We start from the raw sequence: 20,740 nt of genomic DNA on the forward strand, positions 1-20,740 counted from the left end.
GTTGTGTTCCCACTAGTGCTTTCAGGTTGATCTCGTTGAAATGACCTTAACGCCACAACATGGCAAATCTCCGTTAACGAGCTACCGCCGATCGCCCCGTGCATGGGGCTAGACGGCCAACACGTTAACGAGCTAACTGCGCTAACACACTAGTTCCCACCCATGTAATTGAGCATTGCATGGCACATCCAACATACTGTTTTACTTTAGTCCATGACTCGCTTACCTTCAGGGTCATATGTCACATGAAAACCAAAATAATTCCAAACGCCAGATCTGAATGTTGCAAGGAGAGCTTAACTTCTGTCTTGCTAGCTTGCCCTGCGCTCTGACAATGCTATCTGTGTTGAGCGCTTAGTGAATCTGCATTCGACTACTCCGCCTAGGCTGCACTGTCGAGCCTAGGCGGAGTAGTCGAACGCAGATTCACTGAGCGCTCAACACAGACAGCATCGTCAGAAGGAAAGTTGATAAAATAAATTACAAATGTTGTATTGTTCGATACATATGCGTACTGAACCGAAAGCACTGTATCGAACGGTTCAATATCGATACGAATATCGTTGCACCCCTACTAGCAGTATCTAGCTTTAGATAGTGCCCTATTTATACCTCCTAACTGAGCAGCTTTGAGTGTTTGGTCCAAAGGCGGTGTTCCACCTGTCCTCATTGCACAGGTGCACCACACAAAGCCCGGTCATCGGCTCCTTCTCGACAAGGCTTCCGCTGTCGGTACAGACCAAACTTTTACGAGCTAAACTCGGCAGGTTAATCATTGTACAACGTGTCTTTTAATAACTGTTCCTGATCAGGTTATTAAAATGGGGGTTTATCATAGCCCGGAGATCCAACATGGCAGCCCTTGACAAACAAGAGCCAAGAAATACCTTTACATTAGCGATGGATTTGTACTCTCTGCCCACACACAGATGCTTGACGATCCTGTTAAACGTGCTGTAACCGGAAACCTCTGTAAACCTTCGCTTAATCGGCTTTTAAATGCCTTTCGGTAGGACTGATGACTTTAAGAGGTGTATGTTCAAATCGATGAAATGTGGAAAGCCCAATTCTTATCTGGTGTAATGTTGCAGTGCATATAACAGTGACACCTTAGACCAGGGGTCTCCAACTCCAGTACTCGAGAGGAGAGCTACTGTCCTGCAGCTTTTAGATGCATCCTTGTTTCGAAACACCTGAATCAAATGAATGGCGTGTAACCTGGCCTTTGCCAAACCTGATGGCACGCTGGAGAGATAATTCAACCACTTGATTCAGCTGTGTTGGACTAGGGATGCATCTAAACTCTGCAGGACAGTAGCTCTCGAGATCTCTGCCTTAGACCATTTGATCTGCAAATCAGCTCGCAGCGATCTAGATTCTAGGCTGCAGACAGCCAGACTTCCTCGTTCAGCTTACCCTTGCAATCACGGGCCATTTTAGCTGTCATCGGCCCCTCTGTTTATGGGCGTATAGCTGGCATCTGCAGGCACGAGTGACTTGAGTAAGATGGTGAATTGCCGTTGTGCATTATCTAATTATCTGCTGTGATTTTAATCTGCAGTAATTTATGACAAATACTCCCATGGCACGTTCAGATTATTCGATACGGAAGCTCTGCAGCCAGTAAAGACCAGCAGGCCATGCCTGCAGTTTCGCTTTGCTGGTTATCTTGTCTGTATCAGTTCAACGAACCCGGGCTATAAATAGATCCAGTGAGTGTTTCTGGACAGACTACTGTGGTGGTTAGTGAGCATGTGTGTTTCTTTAAGAATTCAGCTGCAATTTGAGCCCTATAGGAACGAGGGAGAGATATAGAGAGAGACGGGGAGAGGGAGCTGGTTAGAGAAGTCGCTCACCAACACCGCCCCCTCCATCATTTCTGTAATCGAGCGTCGAGCTGCACGATCTGCACCTCTGCATTATGCGCGTTTGGTGTCGGTGGGAATTCTCGGTAAACACAGCACAGGCACTGGCACAGAGCTCCAGCCCCTTCGCATCCCCCACAAATAGCTAGTGTGTGCGCGGAGCAGGAGGCGGTCTGTCCTGTTTATCAAGAAAATGATTCGACACGGCTGTGCCGTTTGCTCAGCGCTTATGGAGGCGAGTCCAGAAACCATAACGAGCTGAGAGAGGGGGAGACGCCAGATATCTTAATGAACGTCATAAGGTAGGTCCGTTTGGGATGATTTTGTCTGCTGTCAAATACGAGGCTACAATACGATGACACGGCTAGGCCACTGCCATTTCTTTTCCATACGCTACAGCAGCTGGCCAGGCAAGCAGGCATGCAGTCAGTGCGGCGTAAACTGGCCTTGTGAGTGGTGTTATTTATACCCGCGTCTTTGTTTGAAAGGAAATGAAGATCTGGTCAAAATCATCTTTGCTTCGGGCATTTGATCATGCACCGTATGTTTAGCAGACGATCCTGCGGCGATGCAGCACTACCCAGGTTATTTTCGTGGTGCCATTGGTTCGTCGCTTTCTTTTCTTTTTTTTTTTCCTCTTTAAAAAAAAAGAGGTTCAGCCGTGTTACGCAAGCGCATACGCCAGTCTTTATAGGAACGTATGGACTGTCATAGCTGTGTTCCAGGAAGAAACCTGTTCCGGTTTTGTGTCTTTCATTTCCCAGAAATTCTAGGCAAGACTCAGTTTGAAGGCGGGCCTCGATTTGGTGTTTTCTGTCCAAGCTGCTGACAGCACAGAACATTAAATAAGGAATAAATAGCCCTGGAGCTGCAGAAGGCTTAATTTGCTTAAGTGATTCAAGCCACATTTCCAGAGGTTCCCGTAGTGAAGCGAGATCAGTGGGTTATCGGGCTATGTCGAGCTTAAAGTCAGAGTTTTCTCTGTCACGAAAGTGGCTGTCATTTTACTTGGCTAAGTCACCATGGTAACTTATGATAACCACCATGGTAACTAATCTGTTTAAAATCCGCCGGGAGCGCCACGTTTTCACTGCTTCTTCTTTTTGAAGCGTATTATAGATTCTCTGCTGGAGGAATGCATTTTATATGTGTAACTAAAACCACCAATCCGTAAACATCCAGTGTTTTAATCTGGTGGTGCAGGAAGTGTATAGATGTCTATACTTGTTGCCAGTTTGCTGCTGAGTCTCTTTCACACTTCTGGGATTGCAGCTACTAGAAAACAGAAAACATGCCAAGAATCTCACTGAGTAAAATCATTTTCACTTTTGATTTCCCAACAAACTAAAGCCATCTCCACGTCTCCTGTCAGGCTGTGGGACAGTAACACTTAATGTTTATATGTATCCAGTTTAAAGTTTCAGAGCTTTAATGTGTATCAGTCATGTTAGAAATACACAGCAGCATTGAGAGCGCACTCGGCATTAAAATAATGAACTCAAATTAAAATATTTATTTTACTGTCCTGTGGGCTAAAGCACCAGATTAATGAATTTCTGCAGCACTAATGTCTCATCTTATTTTCAACAGTGTTGCATATCCGTTATATTTTCAACACTCGGTGTAGATCTTTTATCACCATTTTTATCAACAGCGCATTAATGGCAGCATCGCCAGTTTCAGCTGGAGACACAGATCACCTTCCAGGTTCCTTCAGAAAGGGCAGCCGGCTTAAAAAAAATGCCATATCAAAACAAAGCCACCCCCTTTGTGACTCCTTGTGGCAAGGGAACAACCAAAAGTAGCTTTTCCATCATCATTATCAGCTGATACAATTTTTGATTGGCTAAACCCATAAGAATCAGTCAAATGAGGTGTGAAACTCATGAAGGCGCTTCTCTAAGTGTGCAGAGCCTGAAGCAGAAAACCCGGTTTAACAGAGAAAGTTGATAAGCGCTACTGTGATACCTGTTATCTCTGGGCTTTTGTCGGTTAAGCTAATGCAATAAAATGCTGGTTGTGATGAACATGAATATGCACCTCAAGTTGACATAATCTATACACCAGTGTTTCTGTTGTGCTGTAATTGCAAAGGAAACATTTGTTGCTTAAAAAATAGTAGCTTTATTGGTGCTTTGTGCGGTCCTTAATTTGCACAGCATTCTTTTTGCTTCACTCTCATTTATATGTGTAACCGTTTGCCTTGGCAGCAAGACCCTGTGTGACATGGGTAGGGCACAAACATGCATGTGTATACCAAAAACAATCCTCACTCCCTGTAGGAAGTACAGGGATTAGCTTTACTTAAATATCTCTGGGGCCATCATCACTATGTTGGCTCTTCAAGCGTCCCTTTAGCAACAAAAGTCTTTCTACCTTCTACCTAAAGGAGAGAATTCTGGTTTTGGCCTTTAAGTTCCCTTGTGATTTTTTTTTTTCCCCTTTTACTATAGTGCTTTAGTGAAGCACACCGTTTGCCCTCAAACATTTCTTTGACGTGATGCAGAAACAAATGCAGGTATGTAATCACCAAGGCCAGAGCTCCTGGGACTGAGATATGTGTTTTGCGTGCTTGTACTGGGAGATGCTCTGTTTTGTTGCTTGGGGGATGTAAATATGCCTTTCAAATGTAACTGACTTTGCTTCTTACCAACGACTGGCACTGGCCTTATGCAAATATCTTAAATCTAACATAAAGCAGTTCAGTGGTCTGGACTCGCTGACATTTATTTCATTTTTCTGTGAAGTTCTTGTTTTTGAATTCCCTGACCTCCTTTCCAAAATAAGGGAGTAAACTTCCCTTTTAAAAAGTTGTAGGTGAGTTGTAATGTTTCATTGGCACTATGTGGGTCAAAGTAGCATTGATTCCAGGAAGCCCTCCTGATTTTCCCCATAAAGCAGGTTACATGATGTCAGAGGTTTTTGAAGAAAGCAGACATGTTGACGTGGGTTTCACTTTTCATGGAGAAAGAGATGGCCAGAATACACAGAGCCTGTGTGGGGTTTGATAAGATCACAAGAGCATGCTGGTGGAGGGCATAAGAGTTGGCTGCTTGGGTAGTTACCTATGTGAGCTGAAGGGGCCTTGAAGCGTATGCTGAAGTGGGGAAGTAGCAGTTGGACTTGCAAAGTGGTAGGTTGCAGCATACTGATCCCGTGAGGAAAATTGCATCATATGCTGTAGAGCTGTGCCATGGTCAGTGTAGAATAAGTGAGCTGCTGAAACGAAGACTTATTGTCAAGTTTGGCCTTGCTTTAAGTCTGATTTGAAATGTCTTGGAACCAAATATAGTATTTTAATGTTTTCTTGTGTTTTATTTGTGTGTTTAAAAAGAACAGAAGGTATTTTAAACATGGATATATATGGGTGTCATAGGATTTAATTAGAGCGTGACCCTTCAGTTTTCTTTCTTTACAGTTTTCTTCTGCACAGCGCAGGGAAATTATATTGATGTGAAGCGCTGGTGATATAATTGTCTGACAACTATAGAATCACTTGCATCATGTGTTGTTGTCACTCTTGCTCGAACAGTTCATGGATACATTTTATTGGTCATTCTTTGAATTTCCCTTTAGTCCTACAAGCAGGTCAAAGTTTGCACATATCCAGTGGCATGACACACAATCTACACAATACACTGACCTTGGTGTGCTGCTAAGCTTTACATTGCTAAGAAATATTTCATCGACAGTGTCCCCTTGTGGATGAATTGTGAGCATGCTGATAATCTCTTTTATAATTTCAAAAATTATTATCAATCAGTATCCTAGTTTTCTGGCTACATAAGTATATGGTGCAACATTTCATTGCTTGTTGAAACACTTCCATAGAGCTGTAACGTTTAAGCCACGTACTGTTATTGCTGGAGAATGAATATGCTGTATTTGAAAGTGCTTCTGAGACCTACATCCCACACAAAGCACTTGCCTCTGGACATGTCCCGCTTCCTCCCTGTGTAGAGGTGATTATTCATAATGTGAGTGTGAGTGATTCAGTGACATTCACAGATTCATCTCCCAGAGAATGAGGCCAGCTTTAGGGAAAGAATATTCAGCAGCAACTATATCTATCAGAGCGTTTTGAATACTTGATTTCAAGCTTGTCCTTTATTCGCTGATCTGTGAATAAACAACGGGCTGTGTCTGTTTTTCGTCAGTGCACACAGTCCTTTCCCTTTCACATCAGGCCATCTGTAGTCACTGTTATACTTTTGTTGCAGCCATTACCACATGTTCTATTATGAAATCCTTAATGGGTTCATAGATCCAGTTGCAGAAATTGTGCTACTGTTGTTGATGCTGGTGGAGAGACATTTGTCAAGGCTGGGGGGTTAAATTAAAATACAAAAAACATCAAAGGATAATTTTCAATCCAACCTACAAAGTTCAAACTGGACAAACAGATCCAGAAAAGGAAGTTCTAGATACTCATCATAAACGTCTTAGCTAGGAACGACTACTGATAGGATTTTAATTCAAACAGCGTTGTTGATTCTGCAAATATATCAGGTACTTGATTGATCCGTTGTAATGTGAAAAATGAAAGCAGATGCAGGTAGTGTAGACGAAAATGCATGCATGTCATGCAGTTGTGCAAATGCTTCAGTGTAACTGCTTTGCAATGTGCAGCTCGCGGAAAAAGATGCTAGAAATAATGAGGGGAATTTTGATGGAATGGATTGTGTCGGGTATGGCACTTTGCATGTCATCTATATTGCAGCATAAAGTTGGATAGTATGTAAATGGCTTTTATGACTCCTTATCCCTGCCCTCCAAATAGGGGCGATTTAAGTCAGGAGTCTGTTAAAAGCAAATTAAATTGTGTATTTCCAATTCTCTGTCACTGCTTATTTTAAAAGCCTTACAATAGATACACATCTGTAATGTAGAACTTGAGGGAAAAGAAAGTGTGTTGGACTTTATACGGATGTGCTGAAACCACAGAGTCTGATGTCAGCGCGCACACAGGAAGTCTTTATACTTTTGCCTTCTACCCAAAGTTTCTGCTTCCGCCTGAAGCGGTTCCTGTGTCGTTACACATTGGGCTGCCATTCAGAAATTCACATTAATCATTCAGATTTCAGTGCAAGCTCTGAAGATTTGAAAAGGTAGATGAAATGGATTTGATGACTACTTATACTTAAGAGGTTTGCAGTTGAGAATTAGTAAGTAGATGGAGTCAAAAACGTGGCTACATGGTCATTTCTCTCTTGTTCCTCAAGGTTTAAGACACCTTTTCTGTTTAAGACCCGTGGGCCTTACTGACAGGTTTGATTTGATGTATTTAGTTGTGGATTTTCAGGTAGGCATGTTTTCGGTGCTTCAAGTGATGGTGTATTCACAGGGTCAATACTGGTGCAACATTTCATTGCATACTCTCTCTCCTTTTTTTTTTTTTTTTTTTTTCTCAGGTTAATGTTGTTTAAAAAATAACTGTTCATATTGTCTAACCATTACCCTTCACTCTCTCTTGCAGTAAGGTTGGGTGGCCATGGACCCTTTCAACCAGCTTATTCTCGTCATCTCGGTGACCAGCTTCTTCACCTTCCAGTGGCTCTTCCACAGAGTCAGCCCCTGGTTGTCTGTACGCATCAGTCCTGGCTTCCTTGGCCTCAGCGACAAGCAGAAGGTGGAATGGAACTCGAGGTGACCGAACTCTTACTCTCACTTAGTCATGAGTATTTACTTCCACTGGGCTGCATGGAGTGTGACACTGTTCTATGTTTAACAGAGGATGATTTGTTTTAGCTCTGTCCAAACATGTCTACTAACATTAAACCCACATATTTACAGTGCCACTCAGAGAAGACTCACATGTAGGATTCATTGCGATATTTTCTCTACAGCTATTGTGTAAGATTCCAGCAACATGGGGGAGATTAACTAGATTGGTATTCCGAATGATCAGACTAAACTAGCCTGGTACAGCTTCCATGAATCTTGCTCTTACATGTCCTGTTTTTGCTGAGTTCATTATCTGTGAGAGCACTTGTGAAAGCAGAATGGCTACGTGATTTTAAAGTGGAAATCAAAATGAATTATTACTAGAAAGGGATACAGGCTGGGAATTCAGGGATCCCTCTTAAAGTCCATGACTTCACAGTATTGTATTTATACAGTGGGGCTGTCAGGGTCTGTCTGACTGCTGAGGGCCGTGGACTGTCTCACTGTTTGAGTGATTGAATGGGACTGTGCGCCGCTCTGTCTGACCCTTCAGCAGTGTTTAATCTCTTAGTTTAATTGGTCTGAATCTGTGTGCAGTCGTGACAGGCAATCAGTTGATCCACGGTGAGTACTAAAAATTCCTCTGTCTGAAGTACAGACCAGCTTCAAGGGACTTTTAATGAATAGAAAGTATATTATCCATTACTGTGTCATCATCTGCCCTTTTCAGGGATGAGCAGATAATCAAGGCTGTATGTTTTTTCTCTTTTTATTTCAGGACAGTATCAACGTTTCACGCCTTGTTGGTGGGAATATTCTGTCTTTACATTCTGTTTTTTGATGATGCTGTCAATGAAGATCCAGTTTGGTAAGAGTTTTGGCTTGGAAGTTAATATTTTTAAACTTTTTTTTTTTCTCAAAAGTTTTGGTTTATTTCATAATGAAGGTTATGTTTTTCTGCATTAATGTCCCCTTTGCGTAGTTAAAGATGCCTTTCAGGCTTTAAATTTAATTTCCAAATACTGAAGAGGTGTGCAAGGGAGACAGCTTCTGGTTTGTGTCAATATCAAATAGTGAGCATAATTAAGTTAAAGTTATAATGGTTACAATATTTGGCTAATCAGGCGATTACCTACCTACTACAGTCTTTGTGCTAAATGTGTAAAACTTATTTATCTGAGTTTTTATCTGTATCAGTTATACTATTAGTAACCCTGCCCTGCTCTTTATTGGACTGGAATTACTCTTTAGTGTTGGAAGCCAAGTCTGTGTATAGCTTAAGCTAGTGTTAGGTTTGTAAAAGGACAGTCTTCTTTTCCCTTGTAAAAGTGAAACATTGGTAGCTGTAGTATATTGAGATAATTTGTAACTATAACTGTACATTCACCTGGAACTCTTTTTATTTCTTGCAGTTTTTGTTTTTATAGAAGTTACTGGTAGCATTAACTTGCTAGCTAGCTTGAGTTGCTAACATCTACTTGTTCTTTTTTGTTCTCTTTTTTTAATACCATAAATTAGTTAGAAATTTTGAATCTCCATGTGTTTGTAAAGTCAATTATAACATTTAAAAAATTACAAAGAATTATTAGCATTATGTATTACAATGTACATATGCTATGCTAAAATCAACAGCTAGACAAGTAGCCTAAACCAGAGCTAACCTCAGTCCAAATTTGGAGACAGGTTGCTATCATGCAACCTGTGCAGTTGCCTTGCAATCACGCGTTGTTGCTCAGTGGTTTCGAAGGCATTGTACATTTAACCTCTGGACGTGTTGTGTTTTTTTTTGTTTTGTTTTGTTTTGTTTTGTTTTTTGTTTGTTTTTGTTTTTTTTCCCCCTCTCTCCTTTTTTATTTTTTTTATTTTTATTTTTTCTTCAATGTGACTGAGGCTAAAGTGTGAATTCTGCCTCACAATACTGCACCCAACATGTGTACACACACGCACTTTAATGTAGATTCATTCTTTTGCGCATCTTGTGTCAGAATCTATTTTATCAAGCGTAAGTCACACACAGTACAAATTAATTTCTTATTTTTTCAATAGGGGAGATCCTACACTGGTCAAGACAAACGTCGCAATTACAACAGGCTACCTCATATCGGGTAAGAGAAAGCTTTCAGTTTGTCAGCATAATTTTGTTAAAGTGAGTGAAAAAGAACATGCACATAATAAATTTGCGATAAACTTTGATGCTTGATGACACATTTGTGGTTCAGCCATACTGTGCCAGCTGCTGTTTCCAAATAGTTCTGTATGCACTTAGATTGCCTTGATTACACCAATGACATGCTGTCCCTCTTTGCCCTCTTCTTCTGTTTTCCAGATTTGCTGCTGATATTTTATTATTGGAAGGCAATAGGCGACAAGTTTTTTGTAGTTCATCATCTGGCAGCGTTGTATGCTTACTACTATGTACTGGTGAGTGCCCTATTGCCCAATAGCAGAACGTGCAGGCAAGATGGGAAAGAGACAACCAAGGGTGAACAGCTATGTCCTTTTTCAGCTGGGTGTGATACATAGCCATGGATAGTCATAGGTGAGCTTAATATGTACAAGGGAGAGCCAGTTTGGTCTGTGTAAGAGATACATCAATCCCATGCAAACACATCAGATAAGTTCTCAGATAGTTAAAGCTTCAGCTCTGTCTTTATTTATTTTATTGCAAGGGAAAAAGTGCTAGAGAAAGTAAAGCATTCTTATCAGTTAGTAAGTAGCAGTATTAGTTTCTTTATTTTTCCATAGCAGAACATTCAGTTTTGGCATTATTCAAGTGTGCGAGTAATAAGATAACTGTTCTTTGGTGGTTGATGCCTTTCCTGAAAATGGCTGATTGGCACATTAACACCTTGAACAGAGTTGTGAAAATTGTAGGAAAAACAGTAATAGTCTTGATGGGATTTAGTTCAGTTTGACGTTTCCGTTTGGCCATGATGTACCTTATAAAACAATAAATCAGCTGTTTGTTGTGCAAGCTGGATCTTGTATCAGTGGTGCTCATTGTATTTAAAAAAAAAAAAAAAAAAAAAAAAAATCAATTAAAGATAAAAACTTGTGTATGCTGCATTGCTGCCATACACTTTGGTGTGCCAATGGTGACTCTATCCAGCATTTGTAGGTGGCACTGTTCACTCTTGGTTCAATCTGAAACCCTCTAGGTTGCCAGGATCTGTCGCATAATTACGGGAAATGAATGACTATGGTATTTTTTGCATGGAATGCTCAGTGACGGTACTGGCTGATGACCCTCTCCCTGCCCCCCTCCCCCCTCACCTTGCCCTTACAGTTTCTGTGCTTTTTGTTTTACTGACCCCCCCCCCTTTAAATGTTGTGTGACTCTGGTGTAAGCTAAACTTTTCTGAGCTTAGCACAACTGAATGCTCAACTGTAACCACTGTGTGCATGCTCGTAGCTTTGAAGCGCTCTACACAGGCAGAGATTTCTGTCCTGTTACTGTGCATGAAAACAAAAAGTATTTACCATTCTTAATTACTTACCTGCCTATCTACAGTACCTTGGCTTCTGCTTGTCTGTCTTTTGTGCCAGAGCCTAGTCCTGGCTCCTCTCTTACACTCCATGCCAAGATGATAAAGTCAATTGCATAATAGATAGGCCCGTTTTTCAAATACCATGCTGAATGTATTCTCAAGGGTCTACTCTAGGAGTCTGGGGGATAAAAATGAATTAGTGCTCCAAAAAGTCTTACATGAACTTTATTTTACAGTTACAGTAAATAAATGCTCTCAGTTCTCTATATTGAGCAAAAATGCAGAAAGGCATGGAATTTGCATCACTCTGATAGTAGCCCCCAATTAATCAAGCTGCTTTTTTTTTTTTTTTTTTTTTTTTTTTTTTTTTTTTTAAATCTAAAAAGATGTTTTTAATTACTTGGCACTGATAGATGTAGTGTAAAGCTTACACTCTACATATTTACGTCTCACTCCCTGCTCTTGTCTATTTTAGTCGCGGCTGGATTTACGGATTATCTTTTCTCTTTTTAATCTGACAGACATTTTATTTACTTTTTCCATCTTTTAGCATTGCTAATGAGAAATATTACCTTTCCGTGTTTCTGTATCTGAACAATAATTGTGTTAGTAATGGCAGTAAAATGGTGTCATATGGTTGGTTTAAAATTCTGACTTAACACTGACTGTAAATCTAGTCGTATCTGTAGAAACGGAACGACTGTATCTAAAACAGTTCGGTAAATGAGATGAAGTAGGCCATACTGTTACTGGACACTCATGACTTTTTTTTTTCTCAGACTAGATCTGAAATGCACATGGAACAGCAGCATGAATGTAGCCGTAATAAATTAGTTGTAATCACCCCCAAAAAGTTGGCTAACCTTTGATGTCATTTTCATTTTATTTAGTTTTGTTCCCACCCAGATTTGTCATATGTTGTCAAAGTCTTATTAGTTAAATGTGTTGAATGTGTTTATGTGGAACTGTTTATGTCAAAACTCTAAATCCACTGTTCCACAGTTCATACTTTGTAGGATGACTGAGAGATAACTGCTGCACATGCTAACTAGCTTATGCAACATGAGCACATGGCTAATTAGCATATCATTGCACATACACATTACCGAAACTCTTTCTCAACCTATATTTCTTAGCCTGCATTCAAACACATGCATTTTACACTAAATAAGCACTCTAAAAATGCTTTTACAGTTGAGCTATTTCACCACAAAGCTTTGCTAACACACCCGAAATGTCCCCAAAGTTAGATGAAGCTAGTGTAGCAATGCCTTCAGATCTGCCATGGCTGTCACGTAATCTTAATAATATCATTGCATTAACTTTCTCTGTTGCTACTTGAACCTTAACTTTATTAAAATATCCTATCACTGTCTCCATTTGTAACGTAATGAAGTTCAACAGTGGGGGCAATGGATAGGGCATCATGGGCCAACAAGGTTGTGGATTGTGCAGATTTTTCAGAACCATTGCACTCCAATGAAACAAAAACATTACACAAGGCACATAGCTCTAGCTAAACTGACTCCTATTGAGAAATATTAGTAAAAAAAAAATGCAAAATGTAATTTTTTTTTGTTATGCTTTTCTATTAAGTAGCCAATCACAAATATTGCTCAAGTAATTTAATTATTTTGTGTGGCAGCCTTTTGTGCTTATTTAAAAGTTAAGCGTAGCTTCTCAAAAATATTGGATGCATGCTTTCGTTTTTCTCAGTGTTGTAAGTGTTGCTTCTTCTTTGCTTTGTGTTGTGGCATCTTATTTTTTTGTTTCCTTCTAATATATCTGTCTGTCTGTCTGTCTGTCCTTTGCTGACTTTAACATAAATGGCCCCTCTTCAAACCTTACATGCAAAAACTACCAAGATGAAGTTGGGTTGTGTCATCTCCGTTCATGCAAAAACTACCAAAAAGTTGTCATTTAGAAACCCAGAGCAGGTCTTGATCTAGATGGGGACTTTTTTTTTTTATTCCTGTCTTGTCTGCTGTTATTGCTCTTGTGTTGTACTGAGCAGCTATGATGCCCAGTCACAGTATGGACTTACCAGTTCCTAGAGGTACTAGCATGCTAATGCTAGATGGGAATATACAGTTACAAGAAAAGGTTTATGAATCTGTGAAGGATTTCTAGGAATTTTACATTGATTTCTCATAAATGTGGTGTGATATTCATCCAAGTCACAATTGCAGGCAAACACAATTGACTAAACTAATAAAGAAACAGCTATGCTTTTCACAGCTTTATTGAACAGTAACTCATAGGATATGGTGAAAAAAGTGCTTATCCGAAAGCTCCAGTTTTGAGTTGTGGCTTCTTTACCATGTGACTGGACATTGCAGTCATTGTTCATTATGTTCAAACTTTGGAATGACTTTTAACAGGAAGGCGGCGCTGGGTTCATAACCACTGTACTGCAGAGACCTTTCGGTTTGGAGTTTGCATGTTCTCCCTGTGCCTTCCTGAGTTCTCTCTGGGTATTCCGACCTCTCCCCAGGCCTAAGACATGCTTGTTAGGTTAATTGGCAACTGGTCATTGATGTGAATGGTTGCCTCTCTCTGTTTATTCTTGTGGTAGACTGGCAACCTGTACAGGTTGTACTCCACCTCTCACCTTTTGACACCAGGAATAGGCTCCAGGCCCCATGACCCTAAATTGGATAAATGGAAGAAAATTGGTAATCGATTAGAAAGCTTCATTATCATGCTACAGGAAACATTTGATAAAGATGGCTACTGCCAACGGAGGTTCTAGGAGACACTAAATTTAGTTACTTTTGGACTGGACCTGAGTTATTATTCAGAATCAGTTTATAGGTGTTATTAGTTTAGTCAAACTGTTTTTGTTGAGTGTGACTTGGATTAAGATCAAACCACATTTTTATGAGTAATTATTGTTGAATTCCTAAGGGTTTACAAACCTTTTCTTGTAATTGTAAACTGTTTGTATCACACAGTAAGTATGTTTCTTTGACCAACTTTTGTTACAGCCCTGACGGTAAGTCTTTTCTGTAAAAGTTAGGCTGCTGGCCAAATAACTTTGAATTCTGCATCCTTAATTTGAGCTGTGTTCTGTGCTGAGTTTGTAGCCAGCAGTCGGGAACAAAAAAAAATAGTTTTCAAACTGCTGAGTCAAACAGTCTTATTGCAGCAGAAATCGAGATTGAGATCATTACACTTCATTCTAATTAATGCACTTTCTCAATCATGAATCACATTTATTTGAATCTTTCCCTTATTATTGCCTCTAACTTTCCCAATGATTATATTGATGCAGCAGGTTTCAACTACTGTAGCAGTTGAAACCTGCTGCAGATCATCCGTTTCACAAAATAGTAGAATTCAGCACCTAATCCTGTAATGACATGTTTGGCAGTCAAATGTATTGCTTTATACTCTGCATGGCTTCTGATTGCTCCTTGAAATAGTGGCTGGCTGAATGTTTTTATAGTTGTACAGTGCATATATATCAAGTCCTGTTTCTGATATGTGCTCTTTTTAATTGTTGTTGTTATTTAGATGAACGGCCTTTTATGCTACAATGCTTTTTTGTTTTGTTTTTTAATGATTGTTGTGTTGGTGACTCAGATAATGCAAAAATGCTACATTTTGTGTGGGCATTTCTATATATCGCCTATTGTTTTGGGTTTTAAGGATTACCTGATAATAAAGATATTGTTGCAAATTAAAATATTTTTGTCTTAACAGAAACTAAACTAATTTTTTGTGGATGATCTATATAATCTGATTTTGCTCAGAGTAACTGCCCAGATTGAGGGAGTCTTCTTTTGTTTTGTTTTTTTTCTCAATTTTAATTCCAAAGAAATAATTGACCACTGTAACTTTAATCCATTTGCACTGCAAAATAACAGAAGATTGTTATTTTGTATAATCATTCTTTATTATCTCTTTATGATGAGTTTCTTTTTACAATAAGGAAGGACTCCTCTGTGAAATGGACTCAGGTGACAGTGTAATTTTTGGACTGCAAAAATAAAGGAATACCCTTCTGCTCTGAAGGAGACGACTGTCTTTTTGGGACAACACCTTGAACTACTTAGGACAATATTAAACATAGTTGCACATGGTTAAGGCTGTGGTTTCTTTAAATCTTTGTTTTAATACATATAACTGCTGATGTCTCAGTCTTGGTAAGAAATGGTGTTTGTGTTGACCCGGTGGTGCACCAGCATCATGCCCATCATTCTTCAGTGGAATTGTTGTTGTTCCTCTCATGTCTTGTTGTCTTCCTGTCCTCATTTTGTTTTTCCAGGGCCAAGGAATGTTGCCTTATTTTGCTAACTTCCGCCTGCTAGCTGAGTTTTCTACACCGTGTGTAAACCAGCGGTATGTACTAGCTTGCTTATGACCTGTTTTTCAGGTATCTTTAGGTCTTTTTTTTATATATTTACCTTGGTCATTAGCAAGTGGAATGCATCTCAGGTGACAGCCACAGTTAAGAATATCCTACCTTTTCTACTTTTGCGTCTTCCTTCAGCCTATATTTAGGATTATCATATGGATGACTGTGTGTGTTTAGGCGCTCAAATCTCCACCTGTTGACAGAAAACTCTGTTTAAGGCCCCAGTCATGCAAGTCAACCACCAGTTGTCAAATAAAAATGCAGATTCCTCAAGTGGTTTCTGGAGGTTTCTAGCAGTCGCTAAAGTGTTATTGGTCACCAAGAGATGTGTGACGCTGCACTGAAAACCACCTTTCAATTGCTTTAGTTGCTAGCAGGTTGCCGTGGCTGCCAGTAGTTTGGATGGTAGATACCTACTTGTCTGCAAACACTTGGAAACTACTTGCTAAGCTGTAGTGAGAACTGAAAAAGAGCAACATAAGCTGTTGTGCTTTACCCCTGTAACTGGCACATTTGAAAGTTTTACTCTGAAGGTGAATGAGCTCCAGTTTGTGTTGCAGGTTTCACAGCTACACTACAGCTTGGAGAATAAATGGTGAGTGTTCACAGATGCGCTGGTGTCTTTTAGACAAATCACTGGCCCCCACAACAATCAACAAGGTTTTTCCCCAGTGACTGGAGATTCTGAGGGGAGTCTGTAGGCCATTCTGTAGGCCTGTGTAACTGAGGCCCTTTTTAACCTGAGTTCTGGCACAAAGAAGATCACATATGGCTTAGACTTGACTAATATTGAAATTATACCCTGCTGGCCAAGGTATAGTTACCACGCACACACTTACTGATTGCTAAATATTTCCAAAAAGTTACTTAAGACGAGTTCTTTAAAGTCAGATATTTATCGTGCTACAGCACAGGATAAAACATCTCTTGGTTTACCCAAGATCTTTGGTAAACCAAATGATTATTACTGGTTCTTAAACTTAATGGATTAGTTAATTTATTTAAAAAAAAAAATTAAGTCTGGATCGCCTATCATAAGGTCTTCTACTAGAAAGTTTAATGAACTCATGGTAATTTCCTGTCTACATGTTTTGTGTTCAGATGGTTCTTTGAGGTGTTGGGTTATCCCAAGTCCTCCCGGCCCAACATGGCAAATGGCGTTGCCATGGCAGTGGTGTTTTTCCTCGTCCGCATCGGTGTCATGCCAGTCTACTACAGTCGCATGTATGCGGTCTATGGCACTGAGGCCTTCTACCTGGTGCCATGGGGTGGTCGTGTAGCCTGGATCTGCTCCAGCATCTGCTTGGACATTATGAACATAATGTGGATGCATAAGATCGCCCGTGGATGTTACAAGGTCCTACGATCAGCACACCGGAGCAAAGCTGGCACACCTCAGGAAAACGGCAAGACGGATTAAGAGAACCAGGTGTCACTGGTGAGAACATGCCACAGCAGAAACACTGACAACACTATGTGCAGTGGCTCGTAGCAAGTTGGACCCTGGCATGCAAGGCTGCTTCATTAGCAGCCTACCTGGGACTTGAGATTACAAGACCACATGCAGTGAGGGAACTTGAAAGCAGGCACAGTGACCGAGATGTACCAATGGACCATTTAAAATGGCCATCCCAAAGCCATGAAATGACCTCTTAGCAATACTGTGTGCATGGCCAATTATTTTTCTTGTGAAGGATTTACCAGAAGAGGTCATCCCGGGACAAAGCGGCTGTTAGCCCAACGACAAATTGTCAAAAAGTTTACCATTCTTTACGAACTTCGTGATCAACAAAAGACTTTTGTATTAATGCTGCTGTCTGAGTCTCAGAATGAAAACGATGAAATAGAAGGTGTTGGTGAGGTAAATATGTGAGGAAACCTCCAAAGCATTTTGTGAATCCACATTGATGGTCAGTGTCATAAAATCCTTGTTAGATGCCATTTGAGGGATATGGGATTAAGAAATAATCAAATTCCATCAAGTGCAGTCTCAGAAGAATTTGTGATTTTATTTTTTTTTAATTAAATTAATTTTTTTTTAATCACTCAACCCCTTGTAATTTAATTTTTTTTTAACCTTTATTTAACCAGGAAGTGAAATTCCAGAGAGTGAGATGTTCTTTTGAGAGTGCCAAAATGCGCAGATACAAACCAGCATTTAAAGTCTATCAGAATAACAGAAGTCATATATGTTCATTTTAAACGTAGGGTTGAAGACGAATCGGTACATATATGCATTTTCTTACTTTTGTCTTGCTGGAGTCGAAGTACATAGGATTTTAAAGATACATAGGATATTAATTAACTGGTATTATTTAAAAGGAGATGTGCAGAGTACCTTAGAAATACTAAAAGGGAAAGTGAATGTTACTGGTGGTGTCTGTACAATAAGAAATTCAAGCGCATCATCAGATGTTAATCCAGCCAAGTTATGTATACAAACTGATCACTTTGCTTTTAAAAAGTGTGTTGCTGAAGTGTTTTATTCCACATTTTCTTAGTTTTGCATTATAAAATGAATGTAGAGAGGTGAAACTCAACTGAGTCAGGGCCCATAGACAAATATGACAAATTCAACAAAACCCAGATTTTCACAGAAAATGTTTTAACGCTTTAGTTGACCTGACATTTAATGTTGGTTTGCCCTTCTGAGTGTTACTTGTTGGCTTTTTTTTTTTTTTTGGCCGCAAACTTAATTCTGTACTTTTCTAGCTGTTGCCAATCCTGCAGTGTACAATTTTAGCTGGCACATTGAAACAAAACATCAAAAGTAGACACTGAATAATCTTGAATCGATGGCAGCGAAATACTTCAAAAGTTGAGACATGAAGAGCAAAAGTCTTGTAACAGCATAACACAATAATTTTCAGTTTCAGCATTTTTGTTTAGATTTTATTCACCCAGGAAGATACAAATCCTTTACATATAGGAGACGTTTAAGATCTTTTTTTTTTTTTTTTTTTTTTTTTTTAACTTTTCTTTTTTAAACAGAGCCGTAGTTTAATGTAAAGTCAACGACAATCAGTATTTCAGGTGGCAAAATTTTTGTGTTAATGGTAATAGCTTTTGTGTCATGTATGACTTTCAATTCACTCCTAAGGGTCCCATACATGGTGTTGTGGGTCCTGTTTATTGGATCGCTACAAGGATTTTTCACTCAAGTGGACATACATGGAAAGATTTGAACAATGGGTTTTGTTTGTTTTTAACATAATTCTACTTAAACTCATTTATGTTAATCATACAATACAGAACTTGGGAATCTTTCGGTAAATTGGCAAAGGTCAACTGCTCAGTTTAAGTCATAGCAGTTCACTGAAGATTTGTGGTATCTACTTGAATATTTGTTGCACCTTTTACATGAGCTATACATCAAACACTTCTGTCATGTTTTATGTCACAGAAACAGGGAATGTTAGTTTTAAAGTCTGCCTTTTTATGCTCGGCATTTGATTTTGTTGCCTTTTTAAAATAACATGATTGCACAGTGAAGACTTTGTTACACCCAGCTGACACCACTGGAAAAAAATGTTGCTTTTCAGTGATTTTTACTTGTTTTCCTTTACCAACGCCTGTCTAATGTGATTGTTTTTTGGCATTTGTTATATAGTGTCAAATGACAGATTGAGGGGTTTGTTAAGGCTGGTTGTTTGTGTGCTTTTTGTTGTTGTTTTTGTTGATCTGTTTGTGCCAGTGCTTAAACCATTGCTACTCCATGGTAAATGCATATGTTCACCATGAGGTTACAATATTTATTTGTCCATTTTCCCTCAATGTTTTGTATACAGTTGTGCCAATTTGCAACCATGGTTCTGATTGATTCTATTTACATTACCATGTCTGCATGCTGTGGCTGGTTGCAGAGTGGCAAGGCCCGGTTTGGTTTGTCCTGTTGTGATGGAATGAGATTCTTTTAATGTGCTAATATTTTTTTTTTTTGGCAAACTATTGTCGGACGTCATCTTCTCTGCAGGTGAATATCACTACCATAAAATGAGGAGGGGTTGTCATTTGATGTTTCGCTGAAATTGGATGGAAATAATACATTATTATTTGGATGGCAGGCCACAAGCTCATGCATGATCAATAAGGTCTTCTTCAGGCATCTTCTATAACTGCATGTGGAATTGCATGGGGATTGCACTGTAAGCAAATATACATTTGCAAGTTTTTGTTTTTTATTTCTTTTTTTTTGTTAGTACATGTACATAATGTTTACTTAAATGTTATTCTTGTACTGTGCCACATTAGGTAACTCACAGAACCAGATATTTAGGATAATATCCAGCACAGAAATAAACGGAAAGGGAATACTTGAATACTAATCCTCACAGTTTATAACAGTTTGGGCAGTGCAAATAAACATTAATCTTATGAGCATCATGAATTGTATGTGGACAGTTGTCTTTAATTTATTAATATGAACGAAGGAGACGTTTCAGTGACTGAGAGAGCCTGGTGCTGCTGCGAGTTATTTTAAAATGTGTTGACGTTTCTTTTCAATGTTTGGAGGAGATGTGAGTAGATGGAGTGTGTGGTGACATTCTGTGGATGTGCTGGAGATTAGAAATATTTGTCATTTACATTATTTTTTTTTCCTCTCAACAATAAATGCCAAATTAACTCATTTTAAGTGTCTGATGGAGACTTGGCATATTCAGTGACATAGTTTTTCATGATTTTTGCAAGCATGCCTTACACACTAAGTGGCCATTTCAAGTGAAAACTATTTTGGATACAATAGAAATGCCTGTTAGGCTCCAAAGAACCTGCATGTCTTACAATACCATTAAATCTTAAGATGGTAAAGCGTATATGGATAAAGCAGATATGCAACCTGATAAATACAAATACTAAATAATAAATAATAATAATAATAATAATAAAAAATATCAAAATATGTATTGTTTCAAAAGGTCTAGCATAGAATGACATACTTATGCCTCAACAGTGTAATTTCTGCCCCCTGCTGGTGAAAACAGGAAAAATTGAACATCTGTCTTATTTTGTTTTTGGTTGATTAGGATCAAGAGTCCAGAAGCTCTGGTCATGAGAGCTAATGTGTCAGATGAGCCACGAGATGAGTGTTATACTGTATTACTACTCACTGTGGTCTCACTACAGGGATGTGTGTGCTGTCATTGCCCCAAATAGTAAGAGGCCCAGTAGATTTTAGAGATTTTTTTTTTTTTTTTTTTAATCTGACAAGCCTTAATAATAAATGCTCACTGTTTTCCCTTTTTAAGTAAGCATCCAGTAAAAACAGTTCTGTGCGGGTTTTATTCTCTTTTTATTTTTGCTCTTGACTGTAGCCCTGTTTTATACCACCGGGTTTGCAGATGCAAAAATAAGGCCGACATTAT

The 20,740-nt window shown here is 39.2% G+C and overlaps 1 protein-coding gene across 5 annotated transcripts; it reads left to right on the forward strand.

The window, feature by feature from the left end:
• The first annotated feature begins 808 nt into the window (after positions 1-808).
• On the forward strand, positions 809-20,005 carry tlcd4a (TLC domain containing 4a). Of its 5 annotated transcripts, XM_040044071.1 has the most exons (8): positions 1,519-2,167; positions 7,342-7,511; positions 8,308-8,397; positions 9,576-9,634; positions 9,856-9,950; positions 15,288-15,361; positions 15,938-15,972; positions 16,479-16,768. In XM_040044071.1, the coding sequence occupies exons 2-8, from the start codon at positions 7,357-7,359 to the stop codon at positions 16,655-16,657; spliced, it is 687 nt and encodes a 228-aa protein (XP_039900005.1). In that variant the 5' UTR covers positions 1,519-2,167; positions 7,342-7,356; the 3' UTR covers positions 16,658-16,768. The 5 variants fall into 5 exon arrangements, with proteins under 5 accessions (XP_039900003.1, XP_039900002.1, XP_039900005.1 ...); XM_040044069.1 differs by lacking the exons at positions 1,519-2,167; positions 15,938-15,972 and adding an exon at positions 809-1,509 and having other exon boundaries at positions 16,479-20,005; XM_040044068.1 differs by lacking the exons at positions 1,519-2,167; positions 15,938-15,972 and adding an exon at positions 810-1,501 and having other exon boundaries at positions 16,479-20,005.
• Positions 20,006-20,740: the final 735 nt, after the last annotated feature.

The sequence above is a fragment of the Simochromis diagramma genome, unplaced genomic scaffold, assembly GCF_900408965.1.
Source record: "Simochromis diagramma unplaced genomic scaffold, fSimDia1.1 OVJJ01000602.1, whole genome shotgun sequence".
In the NCBI taxonomy this organism is placed as follows: Eukaryota; Metazoa; Chordata; class Actinopteri; order Cichliformes; family Cichlidae; genus Simochromis; species Simochromis diagramma.

Coding starts and splice junctions, on each gene's coding strand:
- tlcd4a (XM_040044069.1), top strand. CDS start 7,357: ATGGACCCTTTCAACCAGCTTATTCTCGTCATCTCGGTGACCAGCTTC. Junction 7,512..8,307: donor AAGGTGGAATGGAACTCGAG/GTGACCGAACTC, acceptor TTTTTATTTCAG/GACAGTATCAACGTTTCACG. Junction 15,362..16,478: donor ACACCGTGTGTAAACCAGCG/GTATGTACTAGC, acceptor TTTTGTGTTCAG/ATGGTTCTTTGAGGTGTTGG.